This window comes from Heptranchias perlo, chromosome 18 (assembly GCF_035084215.1).
Source record: "Heptranchias perlo isolate sHepPer1 chromosome 18, sHepPer1.hap1, whole genome shotgun sequence".
NCBI classification, from domain to species: Eukaryota; Metazoa; Chordata; class Chondrichthyes; order Hexanchiformes; family Hexanchidae; genus Heptranchias; species Heptranchias perlo.
Genome location: NC_090342.1, coordinates 38,235,504 through 38,256,512, shown reverse-complemented (window position 1 = coordinate 38,256,512; position 21,009 = coordinate 38,235,504). Strand labels below are relative to the sequence as shown.

The 21,009-nt window shown below is 45.4% G+C and overlaps 1 protein-coding gene across 1 annotated transcript in view; it reads left to right on the top strand.

Annotated features, from left to right (window-relative positions):
• The window catches only part of LOC137334463 (structural maintenance of chromosomes protein 1B-like), a 99,420-nt gene that overhangs the window by 66,534 nt on the left and 11,877 nt on the right, over positions 1 to 21,009 (top strand). The window contains exons 20-23 of the mRNA XM_067999143.1: positions 4,273 to 4,429; positions 8,088 to 8,242; positions 12,131 to 12,282; positions 14,314 to 14,383. Coding sequence (XP_067855244.1) covers positions 4,273 to 4,429; positions 8,088 to 8,242; positions 12,131 to 12,282; positions 14,314 to 14,383 — 534 coding nt within the window. The remainder of the gene's footprint in view (positions 1 to 4,272; positions 4,430 to 8,087; positions 8,243 to 12,130; positions 12,283 to 14,313; positions 14,384 to 21,009) is intronic.

The following is a 21,009-nucleotide window of genomic DNA, read 5'->3' as shown; positions in this document are numbered from 1 at the left end:
GAGACATGAGCATGTTATGGAGGTGGAAGTAGGCAGTCTTGGCGATGGAGCGGATATGTGGTCGGAAGCTCATCTCAGGGTCAAATAGGACGCCAAGGTTGCAAGCGGCCTGGTTCAGCCTCAGACAGTGGCCAGGGTGAGGGATGGAGTTGGTGACTCGGGAACAGAGTTTGCGGCAGGGACCAAAGACAATGGCTTCAGTCTTCCCAATATTTAGTTGAGGGAAAAGTTGGAGATAAAGTAAATAAAGAGAAACTGTTCCCATTGGTGGAAGAACCAGAGGACACAGAATTAACCAAAAGAACCAAAGGCAACATGAGGAAAACCTTTTTTACGCAGTGAGTAGTTATGATTTGGAATGCGCTGCTTGAAAGGGTTGTGAAAGCTGATTCAATTATGTCTTTCAAAAAGGAATTGGATAAATGCTTGAAGGGAAAAAATTTGCAGGGCTATGGGGAAAGAGCAGGGGAATGGAACTAACTGGATTGCTCTTACAAAGAGCTGGCACAGACTTAATGGGCCAAATGGCCTCCTTCTGTGCTGCAACCATTCTGTGATTCTAAGTGGTGTGAGAAACAGTAATATGCCACGTTGATAGTAGGGGTGCTTTCCTGAAATAAGTGTTAAGGTTGAAGCACAGTGAGTAGGAAGGAGTTTTGCTCCACGTCTAGTTATGCTATATCTAATCTAGGAGTGCTTGATGTTGACATTGGCCTCACCTTAATGAGTGAAAAGAAAATTCAAAATGGCTGTGTCACAAATTGAGGGGTGGATGTACTCTCACCAAGGGAACAAAGGACAATATTCCTTTAGGGTATTCTTCAGTGTCATACTAAATTAGTTTGGACGTTTTGGAAATATCACACATTGTAGATGGTCAAATTTTGAACTGTTCATGAAATTACATAAATGGATTTGGCCGATTTTTGGGAAAAACTTTGGACAACTACAGGTGGGGCCAAAGATTGTTGTGGTGTGGGTATAGTTCCCTTATCTCCCGCGTTCGTGATTTCAGTTGCATTGCTTTGGGAAAATTGAATGGAAGCCAGCCTCTTCCCACAGGCACAGAAAATTCAGATCAAGTCATTTTCATCCCACTTTCACATTATGTCCAGTAACTGTTGCAGAGCAGTGTTGATGGAAGCTTAGGAGCAGGTAACCTACTATGCCTGAGCTAGGAGAGTATATAGCTGATTCAAGACTTCACACAAGTTCAACCAAATATAATTTTTACTTCATTCGACGGATCATCTTTCACCATTTCTGCCACCTCCACCACCAATTACATCTTTCCCTCCCCTCTGCTTTCCGAAGGGGCTGTTCCCTCTAACAGCCTGGTTCACTCTACCACCATCCTTACCAGTGCTCTCCTTCCCCTGGTATCTTCCCATGCAAGCACAAGAGATGCAACACCTGCCTATTCACCTCCTCCCACACCAATTTCCAAACACTCCTTCCGACTGAGAAGCAATTTACATGTGTGGAGGTGGTAGAAATGGCAAAATATGATCTGTTGAATACGGATGCTGGTAGGGTGGAAAGTGAGGACAAGGGGGGAACCTATGACTGCTCTGAGGGAGTGGAGGAGTCAAGGCAGAAGCATGGGAAATGGGACAAACTTGTTTGAGGGTCCTATCTATCACTGCGAACTGGAATCCTTGGCTGAAGAAAAAGGACAACATTTTGGAAACTGTTGTGGAAGTTGGCATCATCAGAGCAGATGCGACGGTGGTGGAGAAAGGGGGTGGGGTGAGAAGTATAATCCAGATAGTTGTGGGAGTCGGTGGGCTTGTAATAGATGTCACTGGAAGCAGCACTGACACAGTCATCAATGTAGCGAAAAAGAAGACCTGAGTTGGACTAGAACAAAAGGTCCCACAAAAAGACAAGCATAACAATGCAGGTTCCTGTAGTGACATCTTGTATCTGGATGGTGAGTGGAATTCAAGGAAAAGTTATTCAATTTGACAATACATTCAGCCAGGCGGAGGTGGGAAGTGATTGATGAGGTTGGTTCGGCCGCTGTTCGAGGAAAGGGCTGGCCCGCAGACAGTCCTAGCGAGGGATTGAGGTGTTAGTGTAAATATTACCTGAAGAAGAAAAAGAACAGAAAATTTGTTCTCTGGTGTGTTTGGAAGAATGTCATCCCAGGCAGTGCAAGGACCTGGGCTATTGATGGACCCTACACCTCAGAGAAGGAATTCACCTTCTACTTGAACCCACACAAGACATACTCCAGACTAGACTACATCCTGAAGCAATCCCACCTAATTTGAGTCACATGGTGTGACATAGGGCCAATAGCCAGCTCAAACTACGTCCCAATTACTGTCAAGCTCACTCGAGCAGATCACCGCCATTCCCTGACAGTAGCACATCAGCCCTGCCTTCCTTGGTGATCCACATTTCCTGTCCTTCCTCTCTGGGCTCAGTTCCTCTGCTAAATTGCTCAGTTCCCCTTTTAAATTGCCGAGAGCCAAAGACCCCACCCCTTCCCTACTATAGAACTGACTATAGAACTCCTGACGACATGCATCAGAACAAACCCAGATATCTCTAGAGTGAGGGCAGGAGGAATGGAACATAAAATATCACTAAGCTGACAGCATACTTCTATATGTAACCAACCGAACCGCTTCGCTCCTCAGCATCTTTCAAAGCATCAGAGAATTTGGGTAACTGTCCTGTTACAAACACAACTCTTTTTTTAAAAAAAGGGCATGTTCCCTACACAGAACATCCCCACACAAATATGGGAATCCCATCCCTTTGCATGGTCAAGGTTCAACTTTAGATGTAACATTGGTGTACATAGGAGTAATTTTAAACCCCCCCCCCCGCCAATGACAGCCAGGGTGGGGGGGGGTTAAATCGGTAATGTGAAACCCGACCCCAACCCGCTGTGAACGGACCTACTTCCGGTTTAACCGTGGCGGGTCTGGGGGAATCCGGGTAACCTGCTCTGGAGAGGCAAGTCCATGATTATAATATGTTAATGAAGTTGCATTTCTCAGATTTTGGGAGCTATTTGAATTTAACTGCTGCGGACAGGTTTTCTAGGGCTAGGGAAACCCAGCAATTAAAAGGAGGCAGGAACAGCCAGCTCCAGCAAGTAAGTGCTTTTCCAGGACTGCTTATGGGCCAGGAGGAGCAGGATTCCTTCCTCCCAGCCCCCCAATCAAATGTGTCGCAATCAGCTGACTCCCCTGTGATGAGACTCTCCCTGCCCCCCCACCATGATCTTCCGACCACCCCCTCCCCACCCGTGATCTGCCTACGCCCCGATCTTTCATTCCCTGCTGCGTTCCGAGCCCCTTCTCCACCATGCCCCGATTTTTTCCGATTGCTGGGGACCGTCCCCAAGGGTCCCCAGCTGCAGCCTTATACCACAGGCTTTTCCACCGGCCAGCCTGTCAATCTGGTTGGTTGCCAGTTGGGAAACTATGTAAAAATAACGATAATAAGGTTCTGCCATTAAATTCGGCAGGACCTCCACATTGCTGGCATTTCCGGGCTTTCCAGCCGCAAACAAGCCCACACTCCCTCCCTGTAAATATCCGGGCCTGTAACTCGACACCCTGTGCAAAAGGCACTTCTCTCTTCCCAATCTGCGTTTGCTTTGACCTAGTTAGATGGAATAACCTGCCCATGTCTCTCCTAGTGGGCAAAGTCAATAGGATGAATATGTTCCCCCACCTCCTCCCACCAGTTTTAAATGCTGCCTGTCAAGGTACTAGCCGAACATTCCTGTGACCCAGAAAAGTCACATCTCCATGTTTTGTTGGGCAGACAAGAGCTTCATGTATACTTCAGGTGCTTTCAGTTTCCGAAATGAGAGTAGGAACATGGCCTCCCAAAGTTCGTACACTCCTGCTGGTGAACCCAGATCCAAGTGTCTGTGGCCTGGCCATCCAGCAAAGTCCATGAGTGAGAATGGAGATTAGGACATACCTAGCAAACCCACTGCATTGCTTGCCATTCATAGATCCTCAGAAGAGACCCACAAGTGGACAGAAGAACTTGATCTTTGCTGCAGCCCTCTCAGTCTGCAGGGAGAACTGCACCTGCCTGAAAGTCAAGCCAAATCTATCAGGGTATCCTCAACATTAGAACTAATACTTAGAATCAACAATTCATGATAAATATCTTATACTAATTAAAGGTTTTTCAACACTCCCAATTGCTATATGATCCTTGTGATTGGATGTCGGCTGTATGGCAAGAATTATACTATTAAGCAATGCTACATACATTTTCATGACTTTTCTCCAGGGCCTCACATCCCTTAAGGAAATTGAGATACAGAAAAATAGACTGAACATGCTACTGGAAGAGAAGGAGAAGAGTTTACACAGAACAGCTGCACCAAATTTGAGAGCTGTTGAAAAGCTGCAAAATGTGTGGGATAAGTTTCAAGAGTCAGTGAATGGTAAGTTCAGAGACTGGTGCAGTGAGCTGATACTTTTGTTGAGAATAGGATTGTTAAATTTTTTTTTCAACATAGTTTAAATTTTACCATATTCACATGTGGACATGGAGGACACATTTTATAACCGGGCCAATGATATACAGTGATTGAATATATGAAATTGCATTTTTATTACATATGTTCTGGGATTTTTCCTGGTGTTTTCAGTATTCCATGATTCCACATTTTTCTGTGAAAAAAGTAAATTTGTGAAAGGGCAGTTCCTGGTGTTTAGTTGAGGTGGTTTGGTTAAGTAGAATTGGAATCTAGAAGCATTGTAAGGGGTTCTTGGGATGTCAAAGCACTGGATAGGAGCTCTAGGTGTGGGAGAACAGTGGAGGCCCTAAATTGGGCCACATAGCGCCTGTTGTGTAGGCGCTATGCGGACTCCAAAGGACTCAAAATAGCGTCCGGAATGCATGTGCGCACTTATAGCATGACTTGCGCCAGGCACCATATTGGTAAAGGTAGATCAGTCTGCAATGCTGATTTAAAGGACAAATGAGATTTTGGAACTCAATGCTCCAGCCAACGCACTATCTTAACCTCGCATAGCTGAACAGGTCTTAAACAACATGGAGGTCCCCACCCCCCTGCCTAAACAAAAGTGCTATTTAAAGGGATCATGCAGGAGTTACAAGTTAGTTGCTGGATTATTGCTTCTGGCTGCTGATGTTTTTGGAGGTCTCCTACACTTAAATACTAGGACTAGAGGACATAGCCTAAAAATTAGATCCAGGGCTTGCAGGAGTGAAGTTAGGAAACGCTTCTAAACGCAAGGGGTGGTAGAAGTTTGGAACGCTCTTCCACAAACGGCAGTTGATGCTAGCTCAATTGTTAATTTTAAATCTGAGATTGATAGATTTTTGTTAACCAAAGGAATTAAGGGATATTGGGCTAAAGCGGGTAAATGGAGTTAGGTCACAGATCAGCCATGATCTCACTGAATGGCAGAACAGGCTTGAAGGACTAAATGGCCTACTCCTGTTCCTGTGTTCCTATAATAAAGTTTCAACACTCTACGGGGAATGGGCTGGCTAGCTGACAGGCAACAGCAAAGGCACTGGCAGAGTGGCAGGGGTGGGACAGGAATGCTGTCACCCTGAGAGAGGACGGCAGGTTCATGTTCCGTGGAGCCACTGCCACTTGCTGCCTCCTATTAATGCACTACCTTCTGCAAGAAAGCGGGATATGTATCATTGAGTGTCCTGCAAGATGTTTGGATGATGTGGCTATCATGGTTGAATAGCTGCCAGTGTGTGTGACCTGTGAGTTGTGGGTGTGTGGCTTGCAACAGTGGTAATTTGTGAGGGTGAGAGGAATCATCTGATTGGAAGAGTTGAGTACTGATTGAAAGAGTTTGTTGGTTGGTGGGTGTAGTGTGTGGAGCAGTGGATGCGGCTAGTGGTGCATTTGGTAGGAGATGCCATAGAATCATAGAAGTTACAACATGGAAACAGGCCCTTCGGCCCAACATGTCCATGTCGCCCAGTTTATACCACTAAGCTAGTCCCAATTGCCTGCACTTGGCCCATATCCCTCGATACCCATCTTCCCCATGTAACTGTCCAAATGCTTTTTAAAAGACAAAATTGTACCCGCCTCTACTACTGCCTCTGGCAGCTCGTTCCAGACACTCACCACCCTTTGAGTGAAAAAATTGCCCCTCTGGATCCTTTTGTATCTCTCCCCTCTCACCTTAAATCTGTGCCCCCTCGTTATAGACTCCCCTACCTTTGGGAAAAGATTTTGACTATCGACCTTATCGATGCCCCTCATTATTTTATAGACTTCTATAAGATCACCCCTTAACCTCCTACTCTCCAGGGAATAAAGTCCCAGTCTGTCTAACCTCTCCCTGTAAGTCAAACCATCAAGTCCCGGTAGCATCCTAGTAAATCTTTTCTGCACTCTTTCTAGTTTAATAATATCCTTTCTATAATAGGGTGACCAGAACTGTACACAGTACTCCAAGTGTGGCCTCACCAATGCCCTGTACAACTTCAACAAGACATCCCAACTCCTGCATTCAATGTTCTGACCAATGAAACCAAGCATGCTGAATGCCTTCTTCACCACCCTATCCACCTGTGACTCCACTTTCAAGGAGCTATGAATCTGTACTCCTAGATCTCTTTGTTCTATAACTCTCCCCAACGCCCTACCATTAACGGAGTAGGTCCTGGCCCGATTCGATCTACCAAAATGCATCACCTCACATTTATCTAAATTAAACTCCATCTGCCATTCATCGGCCCACTGGCCCAATTTATCAAGATCCCGTTGCAATCCTAGATAACCTTCTTCACTGTCCACAATGCCACCAATCTTGGTGTCATCTGCAAACTTACTAACCATGCCTCCTAAATTCTCATCCAAATCATCAGTTGACCTCACTCACCTTGACCATTCATGTCAAAGCATTGAACTTCTCCCTGCACTGCATCCATGTTTGTGGTGCTATGTGCCTAGCATTGACTTGACCCCCTACTGCCTTCCACTGCCTTGGGAGCATATGTCTAGAGGGCCTCTTGCCCCCCCCGACTGCGGATATAGGATGTCCCTACTTCTGTCCACCTCTTGCACCAAGGCCTCTAGTGCATCATCAGAGAACCTTGGTGCATGCTGTCTCACAGGCCTGGTACAAACTCAGATCGGCAGATTGGTGAAGTCTGGCATGCAGATTGGAGGATGTGGGATTTAGTAGTGGGCAACCTTTTATTCAATGTTTTAAATTAATTCAACAGTTTGTAAACATAGGGACGGGACCAGCATCTGTGTTTTACATGTGCGATGTCTGATCTCTGTTCAGACTCCGTGCGGACCTGTATCTTTTATTTTGCAAATAAGAGGTGCAAACTGCCGTTAAGTGGTGCTAGCCACTTGCGATATCAGGGCTGTGCTAATGAGCAGCCACTGAACACCGTAGGTATGCCTGGCTGCCTGCAGCAATCAGGTAAATCACCAGGCAACACTAATGTTTCATGCTGCCTGTATCTCAACGACTGGCCGCGGGTTAATCACGCATTGTGACCCCTGTGCCCGGTTTTGGGGGTTATCCAATGTAACCCCCTGTGAGTGGTGTCCTGCAATGTGATAGTAGTGGGAATGGTGCCCTGAGGTGTAATGCTGGGAAGGGAATCCTGAGGTCTGAAAACACTGTGGCGGGGGGGGCAGGGCGGTGAGATGAGGGGTGGACACAGACTTGAGCATATTGCAGAGCCCCAACCAAGGCAGAGAAAGTGCCCCTTTAAGACAACTTTAATTTATATAGTGCCTTTAACCCCTATTTCCAGGTTTGTACAATAAGGCCCTATTTCCAGGTTTGTACAATAAGGCCCTATTTCCAGGTTTGTACAATAAGGCCCTATTTCCAGGTTTGTACAATAAGGCCCTATTTCCAGGTTTGTACAATAAGGCCGCGACGTACACGTTAAATTTCACAAAACTAGCAATGTTTCATGTGCAGCACAATCGTTGTCAACAAGTTTTAATAATGCATTCCTTCAGCATTGAAATAGCTGTGAATAAGAGTAGCAGAAATCATAAGATAGTTCACAATTTTTCCAATATGTTGTAGTCTGATTTTTTTTTCATCTGGAGTATCATCTTTTTCTAGCATTTGATTCAAGCAGAAAGAAAGCTAGAATCTGCAGACAGGATTTTGAATACATCAAAAGAAGAAGATACTATTTGTTTAACCAGTGCTTTGAGCACGTCTCAGTGAAAATTGATCAGATCTACAAGATGATGTGTCAAAATACCAGTGCTCAGGTAAGCAGTATTCTTGAAATGGAGTCTCAGTATCCTGATCCTTGTTTTAAAGAAAAATCAAATTCATCCAAAAAAAATTAATCTTTTATTTGTTTCACTTTGGTTCATTTATGAGGGTTTTTCTATGTATACTGTTATTGCTGATTTCTTTTATCTTGGGGTGAGGGGTTAGCTGGGTCCCTGAAATATGTGTTAAACATTTCATTGTGTTTAAGTCTATCATCAGACCCACTGAAAAATCTGGTCACATGGAATTTGTTTCCCCAAAACAACGTGTACATTATCTCCCTGTATGAACATTACCTTTTTAGCCTAGTCCTGAGAGCTTAGGTTAAGGTTGGCTGAATGAGGGCTTAGAAACCCCCAGGTCTGCTCAGGGGCACTGCTAGAGCTTAACCAGCTAAAACCACACAGCTCATCATTACACAGCATTGGTTAACTTCCCACTGTTTATCCACCTTGGACTACCATATCTGTTAAGGCATTGGCTTATGGGATTACCTGGAGTTGAGTGGGCAGGATTCTGGCTCACAGTGGCAGGCCTACTATTACCGGTTCCCTTAGTGAGCCAGGTGGGCTGATTAATAATCAACAGTACCCTGGAGTACTATGGCTCTGCCTGATTAGGTATCAGATTACCGAATTTACCACAAAGGGTTGATTTGGTTCTGAGCATTCATTGGCAGGTGTGTCATCTTGAAGCCGCCTCAACCCCAGAGAGATCCCGCTTACTCCCACTCCACCCCAAAGCCGTATAGTCATTGTACAATTGGAGAGTGTGAATTTGATCCATTGCTACATGGCTAGCAGCCACCAGGAGATCTGCAGAAGCAACATGGTGGGCAGCACAACGAGTCAGAGCATGGACACACATGATACCCTATTAAACAGTGATTGGAGCCGTGAAACTTCATTCAGTGGCTGCTTACCTTTCTGCAACTAAGTCATGGTAGGACCAAGCCCTGTGCATGAGTGATCTGATACCTAACAAGCAGGTAATGCCTTCCAGAACTGTCATCCTATGTCTTGGAGTTTTGACGGATGTACGATGGACATCTGCCGTCAGCATTTTGGAAGGACCTACATAGAGCAGCTTGCATTGTGCTAGCCACCTTAATGTTCTAGACATTCAAATCCAATAGGATGTTTCAGGCTTATTCATCACCAATTGTATAATAGGAACAGGAGTAGGCCATTCAGCTGCTCTAGCCTGTTTCGCCATTCAAAGATCGTGGCTGATCTAGGTTTTTGTGAGCAGCTTTGACAAAGGCGCAGTCATGCCAGAAGCTTCATTTTTGTGAAAAACATATGAGTATGACAAAACAAATATATTAATTATAACTGCTGCTGTTTGATCTCAGAAATGGATTCTGACTTTTTAAAAGTAGATTTTGTAATGAAAGTAGTCTGTATTTGGGCGGTTCGGAATTATTTTCACCACAAGTAAACAAAATAAAACCCATTTGTAACAAAAAGCTTGAAGACAGTATTAAGTGGGGCAGCTTGAAACTGCTAGCACAAGAAGTAGAGTGTTTGCCTCCCCATCAGGGCTGTACATCAGGTCCCTGGACAACTGCTTAATAATATATTCTTTTTGGAGGAATGAAGCAAAGAAAATACAGTGTTGAAATCATTTGCCTCTAAAATCAGAATCATGAGAATGTCTTGCCCTTCCAGGTGGATGGAAGCTCACAAAGATGACATAAATAGGATACAAATCTATTTGAACAAAAAAAAAGTGTAACTGGTATCCTCAGGGGAACTGGTGCATAAAAGAAGAATTGTACCTGACTTGTTTCCTTAGTTCCCTATCACTTTCCAAGAATTATCTAGCTATTCATATGGAGACACAACGTGATATTTGTGAAATAATACAGGAAGCTTCCATCTAAACAGTGATCAACACTTTGTTTTAATTTTGTGCCGTTAACAATGGAATAAAATCAGGGTGTTGAGGATGAGCATATTTCTAAACATCAAATACCAATCATTACTTAACATTAGCAGATGGAAAATTACTCGATGTTTGGCTCGAGTATTAGTATTCATTTGCTTAAGCAAGTGACACTTCAAGATATCTCCAGGGCAGTGAATTGTATTAATTTTCACAAAGAACTACTGATAGTGCTCATGTTAGAAAGGAAGAAATCCATATATTTCATGTGCATTTTGTTGGCGCTGCTTTGCAATGTGAACTATTTCATCATCTGCTTTGTTTTGAAAAAAACATATGCTATCTAGTTGCAGCCACTTAATGGTAATGGTAGAAATGCAAGTCACTTCCATATAAGACCATTACATTTTGAAATTGATTAAAACATTATGATTCAAGTAAGGAGTGGTTAGAGAACACAAAACAAAAAAAGCGATTCAGCCCATCAAACCCACTCAATTTGCCCTCTCATGCACTCTGCTCACTTACTTAATTGTCAGATGGAAGGCTGTGCAGTTTCTCCCTGACACAAAGGTAATTGAGAAAAAATCCAGAATATGTATCTAACCATAAACCTTCATTGTTCATATTTGACTAATGCAGTACCACAGGCAAGAATCACAACTAACAATTGCCTTGTTTGATTTTGCTGAATTTTCTGCTTGTGGGAAAAAAGTGAAAAGAAAAGAAAGCATATAACATGAGAAGAAAATGAAACATTTGAAATAATCAAAAGAAACTAGGAAAATTTCAAAACTGGTAAATAAGACCAGGAAAAAGTCAGTGAATCATATTGCCAGAAGAATTGAGACTGATGTTAGTTACGCTTTGTATTTTCCACATTTACTGAAACAAAATGGCCTGTAAATTGCTCCGAGTGGTGAACTAGCAGTGGTCGCTGCTCATTAGATTTAAATTCACCCACTAAGTTACTGCGTTCTTTTTGGCGGCAACTTCCTTGAACTGCAACTTCAAAAATCATCATTCTTTCCCTGGTTGTGTGAGTGGTGAAAGAATCTCTAAGGCCCATCAACCAATCAGCTTGAAGCAAGCCATGCTGTGAGAACCAGGAAGTGCAGTTCATTCACAAACGCGCAAACTAAAAACCCGGATGTGCCCAATAAGGTATTATAAAATGACATCGAGAAAGCGAAATAAAGAGAGAGGTTAAGATTAAAAGACTGAGATCAGAGACAGAAGGAAAAAGTTTTTTTTTAAATTTTAATTAAAAAAGACATCCAAAAACTATTAAAATCAGGAGTAATGAGACTCCACATTTTTAAGAATTAATTTTTGTGCCAGAGAGGTTATTTGGCAGTCATTAAGACTTACCACGCTATTATAACTTAGTTTAAACTTAAAAAACTGACCGTACCTGTTTTGTGGCAAGATTAGCTCATTTCCAGTTGGGCAGGAGAGCAAGTTGGTGCTGGTCTGATGATTCCCTTGATTGCAGCCGGCAATATCCCTTTAAGGCGAAGCTGTCACATCACCGGCGAACCAGGAAGAGCAAGTTCTGGATTTCCGCGTTTAATTTCGCATGTGCGGTCACTGGAACCTGCTCTTCGATTTCGCCACTAATAATGGTGAGCGCTGTTATGCTCACCGTTATTTTAAAAACAATTCCTAGGCCATTAATTGAATACCAAATGTACACCAGAAAATGACACTTTCCTCTTGAAGAATAAAATTGCTATGAACTTTACAGTAGACTTTATTTTTTTTAAAATAGTAATTGGTACATGGGAGTAATTTCAAAGCCAAGGATCTGTCCTCAGCTCTGGTTTCACGTCATGTGAATCACAAGAGTTTTGCTATCAGTGGCCTACATGGCTGTGGACACTTCAATAAAACGACACCTGGATGTTCATTGTTCTTGCTTTCAATTCAGGAGAATTCTCCTTTAAGCATTTAATTGTAGGAAACTGTTAAAAAGAAAATCCTTTACATCCTAGGCATTCCTCAGTCCAGAGAACGCAGAAGAGCCTTACTTGGATGGTATTGGTTACAACTGTGTGGCTCCAGGCAAACGATTCATGCCTATGGATAACTTGTCAGGAGGAGAAAAGTCTGTGGCAGCATTGGCGTTGCTTTTTGCTATTCACAGGTAGAGTGACAATTTCCCAATTTATTTGTAATTAAAGCAATGTGACCTAGTATCCATTTGTGGTTGGGTCAATGATTTTAATAAGAAGGAAGAAAAGTTAGCAACATTTGCATTGTTTTCATTACTTTGCATTATCAGGCAGTTGACCGTTTGACTTGTATACATACATAACAAGGTGTTTTTTCTTTTCCAAATTTCTCCCCTGCTGTCTAGGGTTTCCAACTTTGGACATATTCTTGGAGGTTTTATCACATGACCTCCTACCTCCAACTGTCCTCCCACACACTCCTGCCATTGGTCGCCCAACACGTCCATCCTTGTGGTGCGCTGCCTTCCCATATCAATTGGAAAGCAAATGGACTCTTCATTACCCGATTCGATGACTCTTCACTGTCAGTCAAGCAGCCATTTTTTATATTTCCAATATTTTTATAACTAATGAACAAGTTTTTAAAGAAAATGGGGAGAAAAATCTACTTTGGCCAAGAAATTTGGGAGTGCCCATTTTTGGGTGCACGGGGATTGATTCAATCCTTGCGCCTGAATGGTGAGGCCCAAGGCCCCCTCAGTATTGGGCCTCGGGTCTCATTTACATCGAACTGCCAAGAGCAACAGGCAGGTCGCAGGCAAGGCGCCATTGAAGAGCTGGCCGCTGCTTGCATTGCAGCAACCCTCACATAAGTGAGGAGTCGGAAGGTGGGTGGGGGGGGCGCAGGATAGCAGCAACCTGCGTTCTTTGAACATTTCCACATTCAGGTAAGTTTTTTTTTAAAAAGTTTACCATGTTGTTTATAGCTGACGGTGCATTTTGGGAGGGTTCTCCTCCTCAACGTCTACTGAAGCTTGGCTTGGTATTTCTGATGGATATGGAAAGAGGGGAGGATGTGAATGATTAGCATTGTAGTAGCAAGGCTAAGTAGTAGCAGATGTCAGGCCCGGGCAGCAATGCTGTTGGTATTGACATGGTCAGCCACCTCTCCACTGATGCTGCATTATCTGCCTGGGCAACCGGCGCCCATCACTTGGGAAGAGGACCTCCTTCTTGCTGTTGACTTGCTCCATGGCACCATCCACAAACCTGGGCCCCTGGCTGTAATCATCTTTTTCGTGTAATTTTAGATACCAGCTCCAGTGTCCACCATACAAATGTCCACCGTCCCTTTTAAGAGGTGAAGGTTGCTTTGAAATAGCGGCAGCTATCCATAGGGAGCATAAATAGCACTGGCAGCTATCCCTGAATATTAAAATGAGGCTTCTCATCGACATCATTAGGTGGGCGTAGTTGACGCATAATAATCGCTCGCATAAACTTTCCAAGTGAATTGTATTGAACTAAATATATACAGTTGAAGTGTAAATTCTGCAAATATATGCATATTTCAGTTTAATTGTTTGCTGCTGCTGACACCACACGACCTCTTGTAATCAATTAAGAAATTGTAAGAAAAATAATTGGAAAAAATCACTGCAAGAAATCATTTTGTATTTGCAAAATAAAAGCGAAAGGAACAATGGGTATATTGCATCACTACCAACATTCAGGGTTCACATGCAAAATTATACAAGTACTTAACCCTTGCACTGTTAAACTACTGTGTCCACAACTCTATCCCCAAATAAACATTACTTCTGGTTCAGTAGCTGTCAAAAATGGATGCTGCCTTCCCAGTTTTATATTTAATGTAGCAGATCTGTTTAAACATTTTTTTTCATTAATAAATTTAATGAAAAAATTACTTTATAAAATAACTGGTGTTTACGTATTTTCTTCTTTATTATTTCCATGAAACAGGTCTTGTATAAGGAAGTTCTATCCCCTGTACTTTCAGTCACTCCATCCTGAAAAGTCAATTTAGAAACCGATCATCACTTAATTTCACAACAACCCCATTCGGAGAACGGAGCACACAGATTACTTCACCAATTTGTAATGTTACAACAGAAATATGTTTTATGTTCACCAAAGAAGATGAACCAGTAATTTTTAAGAAAACACTGCATTAAAAAAATTATAATTTATGTCTGTTTCAGCTACCGACCTGCCCCTTTCTTTGTGCTGGATGAAGTTGATGCTGCTTTGGACAACACAAATATTGGAAAAGTAAGTATTGTGTGTTGTGAGGGTGCATATCCCAGCAATTCTGAAATTAATTTGCCAAAGAATCTCTAAGTTTCCAATTGAGCAAAGTAGAAATGTAGTATTTGTACCATATAAAGAGATATTCAGATACTAATTATGAAATGATTCTCAATAGGTTACTGGACAAGGGAGTATAGAACAATGTTAGGAACAGGAATAGGCCATTCAGCCCCTCGTGCATGCTCCGCCATTTGATAAGATCATGGCTGATCTGTGATCTAACTCCATATACCTGCCTTTGGCCCATATCCCTTAATACCTTTGGTTGCCAAAAAGCTATCTATCTCACATTTAAATTTAACAATTGAGCTAGTATCAATTGCCGTTTGCGGAAGAGAGTTCCAAACTTCTACCACCCTTTGTGTGTAGAAATGTTTTCTAATCTCACTCCTAAAAGGTCTGGCTCTAATTTTAAGACTGTGCCCCCTACTCCTAGAATCCCCAACCAGCGGAAATAGTTTCTCTCCATCCACCCTATCTGTTCCCCTTAATATCTTATAAACATCGATCAGATCACCCCTTAACCTTCGAAACTCCAGAGAATACAACCCCAATTTGTGCAATCTCTCCTCGTAACTTAACCCTTGAAGTCTGGGTATCATTCTAATAAACCAACGCTGCACTCCCTCCGAGGCCAATATGTCCTTCCGAAGGTACGATGCCCAGAACTGCTCACAGTACTCCAGGTGTGGTCTAACCAGGGTTTTGTATAGCTGCAGCATAACTTCTGCCCCCTTATACTCCAGTCCTCTAGATATGAAGGCCAGCATTCCATTAGCCTTCTTGATTATTTTCTGCACCTGTTCATGACACTTCAATGATCTATGTACCTGAACCCCTAAGTCCATTTGGACATCCACTGTTTTTAACTTTTTACCATTTAGAAAACACCCTGTTCTATCTTTTTTTGATCTAAGGTGGATGACCTCACATTTGTCTACATTGAATTCCATTTGCCACAGTTTTGACCATTCACTAATCTATCAATATCGCTTTGTAATTTTATGTTTTCATCTACAATGCCACCAATCTTTGTGTCATTGGCAAACTTAGATATGAGACGTTCTATGCCTTCATCTAAGTCGTTAATAAATATTGTGAATAATTGAGGCCCCAAGACAGATCCCTGCGGGACTCCACTAGTCACATCCTGCCAATGTGAGTACCTACCCATTATCCCTGCTCTCTGTCGCCTTTCGCTCAGCCAACTTCCTAACCAAGTCCGTACTTTTCCCTCGATTCCATGGGCTTCTATCCTAGCTAACAGTCTTTTATGTGGGACCTTATCAAATGCCTTCTGGAAGTCCATATAAATAACATCCATTGACATTCCCCTGTCCACTACTTTAGTCACCTCTTCAAAAAAAATTCAATCAGGTTTGTCAGGTACGACCTATCTTTCACACATCCATGCTGGCTCTCTCTGATTAACTGAAAATTCTCGAGGTGTTCAGTCACCCTATCCTTAATTATAGACTCCAGCATTTTCCCCACAACAGTTGTTAAGCTAACTGGTCTATAATTCCCTGGTTTCCCTCTCTCTCCTTTCTTAAAAAGCGGAGTGACATGTGCAATTTTCCAATCCAGAGGGACAGTTCCTGAATCTAGAGAACTTTGAAAGATTATAGTTAGGGCATCTGCAATGTGCTCACCTACTTCCTTTAAAACCTTGGGATGGAAACCATCTGGTCCTGGGGATTTGTCACTCTTTAGAGCTATTATTTTCTTCATTACTGTTGCTTTACTTATATTAATTTTATCGAGTCCCTGTCCCCGATTCAATATTAGTTTTCTTGGGATTTCCGGCATGCTATCCTCTTTTTCGACTGTAAATACTGACGCAAAGTAATTGTTCAACATGTCTGCCATTTCCCCATTGTCAATGACAATATCCCCACTTTCAGTTTTTAAGGGGCCAACACTGCTCCTGACCACCCTCTTTTTCCTAATGTAACTATAAAAGTTCTTCGTATTGGTTTTGATATCCCTTGCAAGTTTCTTTTCATACTCTCTTTTTGTAGCTCTTACTATCTGTTTTGTGACCCTTTGTATCTTTCCCATTCGCCAGGATCTGTGCCCTTTTTTGCCTTATTTTTAAACATTTGGTCTTGAATTTTAATACTGCTCCAAAATGCAATAAAAGATGTCCTCTTTTTGAAAGTGTTCCAGCAGTCTTGCAGCACAAAACAGAGCCCACGAGTTTCCTCATCACAACAGTACTGGTTGTAATTGATCTCCTTTGCGGTGGCTTATCTTGTCCAAAAGCTCAGTACCTCATCATGCCCCAGTTGAGATTCCATTCTTCAGTGCCAACTTGTTTTATCCTTTAAAAGACTGCTTGTCAGTCAGCCCCAGTGGAGTTCAATCTAGTCTAAGCAATACTGCAAAGAAGAAAAGTAAGTGGCACTGACCAGTAACTATGCAGATAAAACATGGTAATGTGACACTGTTTATCCTCCTCTAAGGAAATACTGATATCATCTGGTGTCGGCAGTATTATGGTAGTGTATGTAATAGAACATCATGTGTTGATTAAAAAGCAAACAATTGGAAATCTGAACTGAAAACAGAAAATTCTGGAAACAGCATCTGTAGACAAGTTTCAGCTGTAGAACCTTCACCAGTACTGGAGAGGTTAAAAATGAGCAGAACAAAAGGAAAGGGGGAAGGAAAACACACACGCGTACATAAGAGAGTGGAAATACAATGCCCAATAAAGTGCTTAAATGGAGAACAGATATCTGAAGTGATCTGAACATAAGACATTAGGAAATGAATAATGAAAGAAATTAAAGAGACACAGAACATGTGAATAGGTGGGGGTGGGTGGAGTGGAGGTAGGGGGGGGTAAGGCAAGTCTGAAATGGCAACAAGAAAAGTCAGCAAAGTAGAATTCAGCTGCCCAGGTGAGGGGGGAAAAAAGCAGGCCGAGACCAAGGGCCCAATTTTAGCAGGGCTGCGGGTTCTCGGCGGGTGGTCTATCGGGCGCGTGGAAAACGCGGCAGGTGAATTGAGTGCGTCCCCCGCGCGATCACAGGATAATTGAGGTCATTAAGCTGTGGTTACGGGTTCTCCGCTTCTCAGCTGTGCGCCGGTGGCCTGCGCATGCGCAGTGACGTCTGAGCGATGGTGGAGCTCTATTTAAAGGGGCAGTCCACCAATGCCCCTCCAGCTGCAAACAAGAAGTAGCGCACCATGGAGCACCCCAGGGGTAAGGCTGCCCCATGATTCTCTGACCACGCACTCCAGCTGCTGCTGGACGGGGTAAGGAAGAGGAGGGAGACGTTGTTCCCCAGCGACGGAAGGAAGTGCCCTGGCTCCGCCACCAGGAAGGCATGGGCGGAGGTGGCCGCGGAGGTTAGCAGCAGGGGCAACACCACCAGAACATGGATCCAGTGTCGGAAGAGATTCAATGACCTCACTAGGTCCGGCAAAGTGAGTGCACTAACGTACTCTCCCACACTCCGTCTTCCACATCACCTCAAACACCTCACAACCCCTTCTGCACTGCCACCACAGCGCTCCCGCATCAATCCTCACAGCCACTCAACTATCATCCTCACCGTGCCTGCACGTACCCACCGTCCCTGTCCCCACTCGAACACTACCACACACCCCAATCCCCATACAATGGGATGGGCATGTGGCACACGCATCCTCCCATCCATCTGCCACACGCTCAACCCACCCACACCAATGCTTGAAGTGTCTCACAATGCAATCATCACTCAATCACGCATCTGTGTTTTGCCTTGACAGGAGAAGAGATGCAAGAACGCCCGGGAAAGGACACGCACCGGAGGGGGCCCGACACACGAGGTGGTTCTGACGGATGCAGAGGTGGACGCGTTGGAGATCAGCCACACGCTACATTGCCTGTCCGTGGTGGATGGCGAGGCTGGGGCTGCAGAAACGTCCGGTAAGGGAAAGCTGACACTCAGCACTGATGATCGCAAATGATCTTAGCATCACCTGGCATCTGCCGCACCGCAACATTTGTCCACATGCCTGATATTGCCCTCTGTTCTCTTGCAGGGCCGTCTGCGAGCGCCGTGTCTGGAGGGCGATTCCTCAGAGGACATGCTCTGAGGGTCCATCGTCACATATGAGCCAAGCATCCACCAGCGCAGATACACACACCTCGGTGGGTCCCCCTCCTCAATTAGTTGGGATTGCACATGGTGAGTCACCGCGCACATGTGAGCATGAGCAGACCCTGGTGGTAGGGGCAGCCGCGGAGGGTCCGCGTCGGTGGGAGCACTCTTCTCCAGGCTCTGCTCAGCCGGACCCAGAGGCTGAACCCAGGGGGCCACCAGTCAAAAGGAGAGTCGTCGAGGGGCACCAGCACATTGCCGAGGTACTGGGAGAGGTGCCACGCGCACTGTCCACAATCGCGCAGGTGATGGAGGAGTCCAACTCCTGCATGCGGGCAATGGTGGCGCAAGTACAGGAGGGTATCGGCGACATAGTGTCGCGGGTAGGTGGAGGACAGGCTAGCCTCCCTCGACCATCACGCACAGCTCAACATTGAGTCCATGCAGGCCCTGACAACGGCTGGTCGGATTCAGGGTGAGCAACGTTCTGCCGCCATAAACAGGCTGACAGATACATTAGAGGTGGCCTTGCAAGGTCTCACACAGGTCATCCAAACTGCCGTCCAGCAGGGTGGAAGGGGTGATGTGGGCCTAGGCCATGAGAGGGAAGATGGTGAACAGGGACATGGAAGTGGGGACGCTACTCAAGGTGCCCCCACATCTCACCCGTTGCCCCCCTCTCAACCAGTACCCGCAATGGTGCCTCCTCTCCAGGTGGCCGAGTCTGCCCCTGCACAGGTGCAGGAGGAGCAGTCTGTGGAGGTGCCCTCAAGGGCACCGAAACCCAGGGGGCGTCGGCCCAAACATCTACCCGGTCAGGGCACGAACAAGAGCAACCTGCCACTACCTCTGCTGGAGCCACAGGGGTAGCACCACGTAGGGGTTCCCGCAAACGTACGGCAAAGGTGTTATGAACACAAAGGGAATGCACCAGGGTGTATGACAATTTGTTATGTTTTTATTTATAGTCGTTGACTGCACATACACAATAAACACAATTGTTCTCACCACTGCTGCCACCCCTTGTCCATTCTTCAGCGGCTTGTGCAATAGGTCCCTTCCGTGCGGCTCATCATGACGACGATCACCTGGTCCCACCCATTGGGCACACTACAGTGGGTGCAGGAGTACTGGCACCACTCTTCTGTGGAGGGGGCTGGTATGGGCCCTCGTCTGTGCACGTGATGAGATGTGAACGCCTCAGACAGTGTGATGTTAGGAGAACCGTTGACATATGAGTGCCTACTTGGCCTGACGAGCACGCAGGTGAGCCGGTGTTCGGCCCATGGGTCGTTCCTCCTCTCGCTCGTCCTCCTCCTCCTCATCGTCGTCCTCAATGTGGGTGGCGGGTGTGCATGGGGCCTCCTCCAGCGGCACCCCTCTCTGTTGTGCCATGTTGTGCAGGGCACAGCAGACAACTATAATTCGTCCCACTCTGCATGGCGCATATTGGAGCGCTCCCCCAGAACGATCAAGGCACCTGAAGCGCATCTTGAGCAGCCCTATAGCCTGCTCAATTGCAGACCTGGTAGCAATATGGCTGTCATTATATCGACGCTGCGGCTCGGTGATGGGGTTCCTCAGAGGTGTCATAAGCCACGTGTGCAGGGGATATCCCTTGTCGCCAAGGAGCCAGCCGTTGCCAGTGTTGGGTGCGTGGAAGAGGGGCGGGACGGTGGACTCCCTGTGGACTAAGGCATCGTGGCAGCTGCCAGGGTATCTGGTGCACACGTGTAGGAATCTCTGGCGGTGGTCACAGATGAGCTGGGCGTTCATGGAGTGATACCCCTTCCTGTTGATGAACAGCCCTGGCTCATGTGGAGGTGCCCGTATTGCTATTTGGGTGCAATCGATTACACCCTGCACCCGTGGGAAGCCAGCCACAGCATGGAATCCAACCGCCCTCTCCATCTGGCTGCGCTCATCCATGGCGAAGTTGATGTAGTGCGAGGCCCTGTGGAACAACCCATCGGTGACCTGCCTTATGCACTTGCGTGCAGACGACTGACAGACCCCGATGATGTCCCCCGTGGCACCCTGGAAGGATCCGGAGGCGAAGAAGTTGAGGGCAGTGGTGACTTTGACGGCGACGGGTAAGAAGATGCTGCTTGGTCCATCCGGGAGCAGCTTGTCATTAAGGAGGCTGCAGATGTCGGCGACTACCTGGCGAGTGACTCTGAGCCTACGTATGCACTGCTCCTCAGAGAGGTCCATGAAGCTGAGCCTCGATCTATAGACCCTGTGCGGAGGGTAGTGCCTCCTGCGACGCATCTCTCTCTGCGGTTGCCCTCCCTCCTGCTGTGCAGGTGGATGTGCCACAGCACCGTGTTTTGGGGCTCCACATCTCTGAGGTGGACTGCGAGGCTGCTGGGGCTGGTGATGCTGTTCGTCCTCTGAGGATGTCAAGGCGGCCCCCATCTGGCAAGTGTAGGTCTGAGGGGTTGTGCACAGTAGGTAAGTGTGTCCTCGCACCGGGGTTGCGGTTCCACGTCG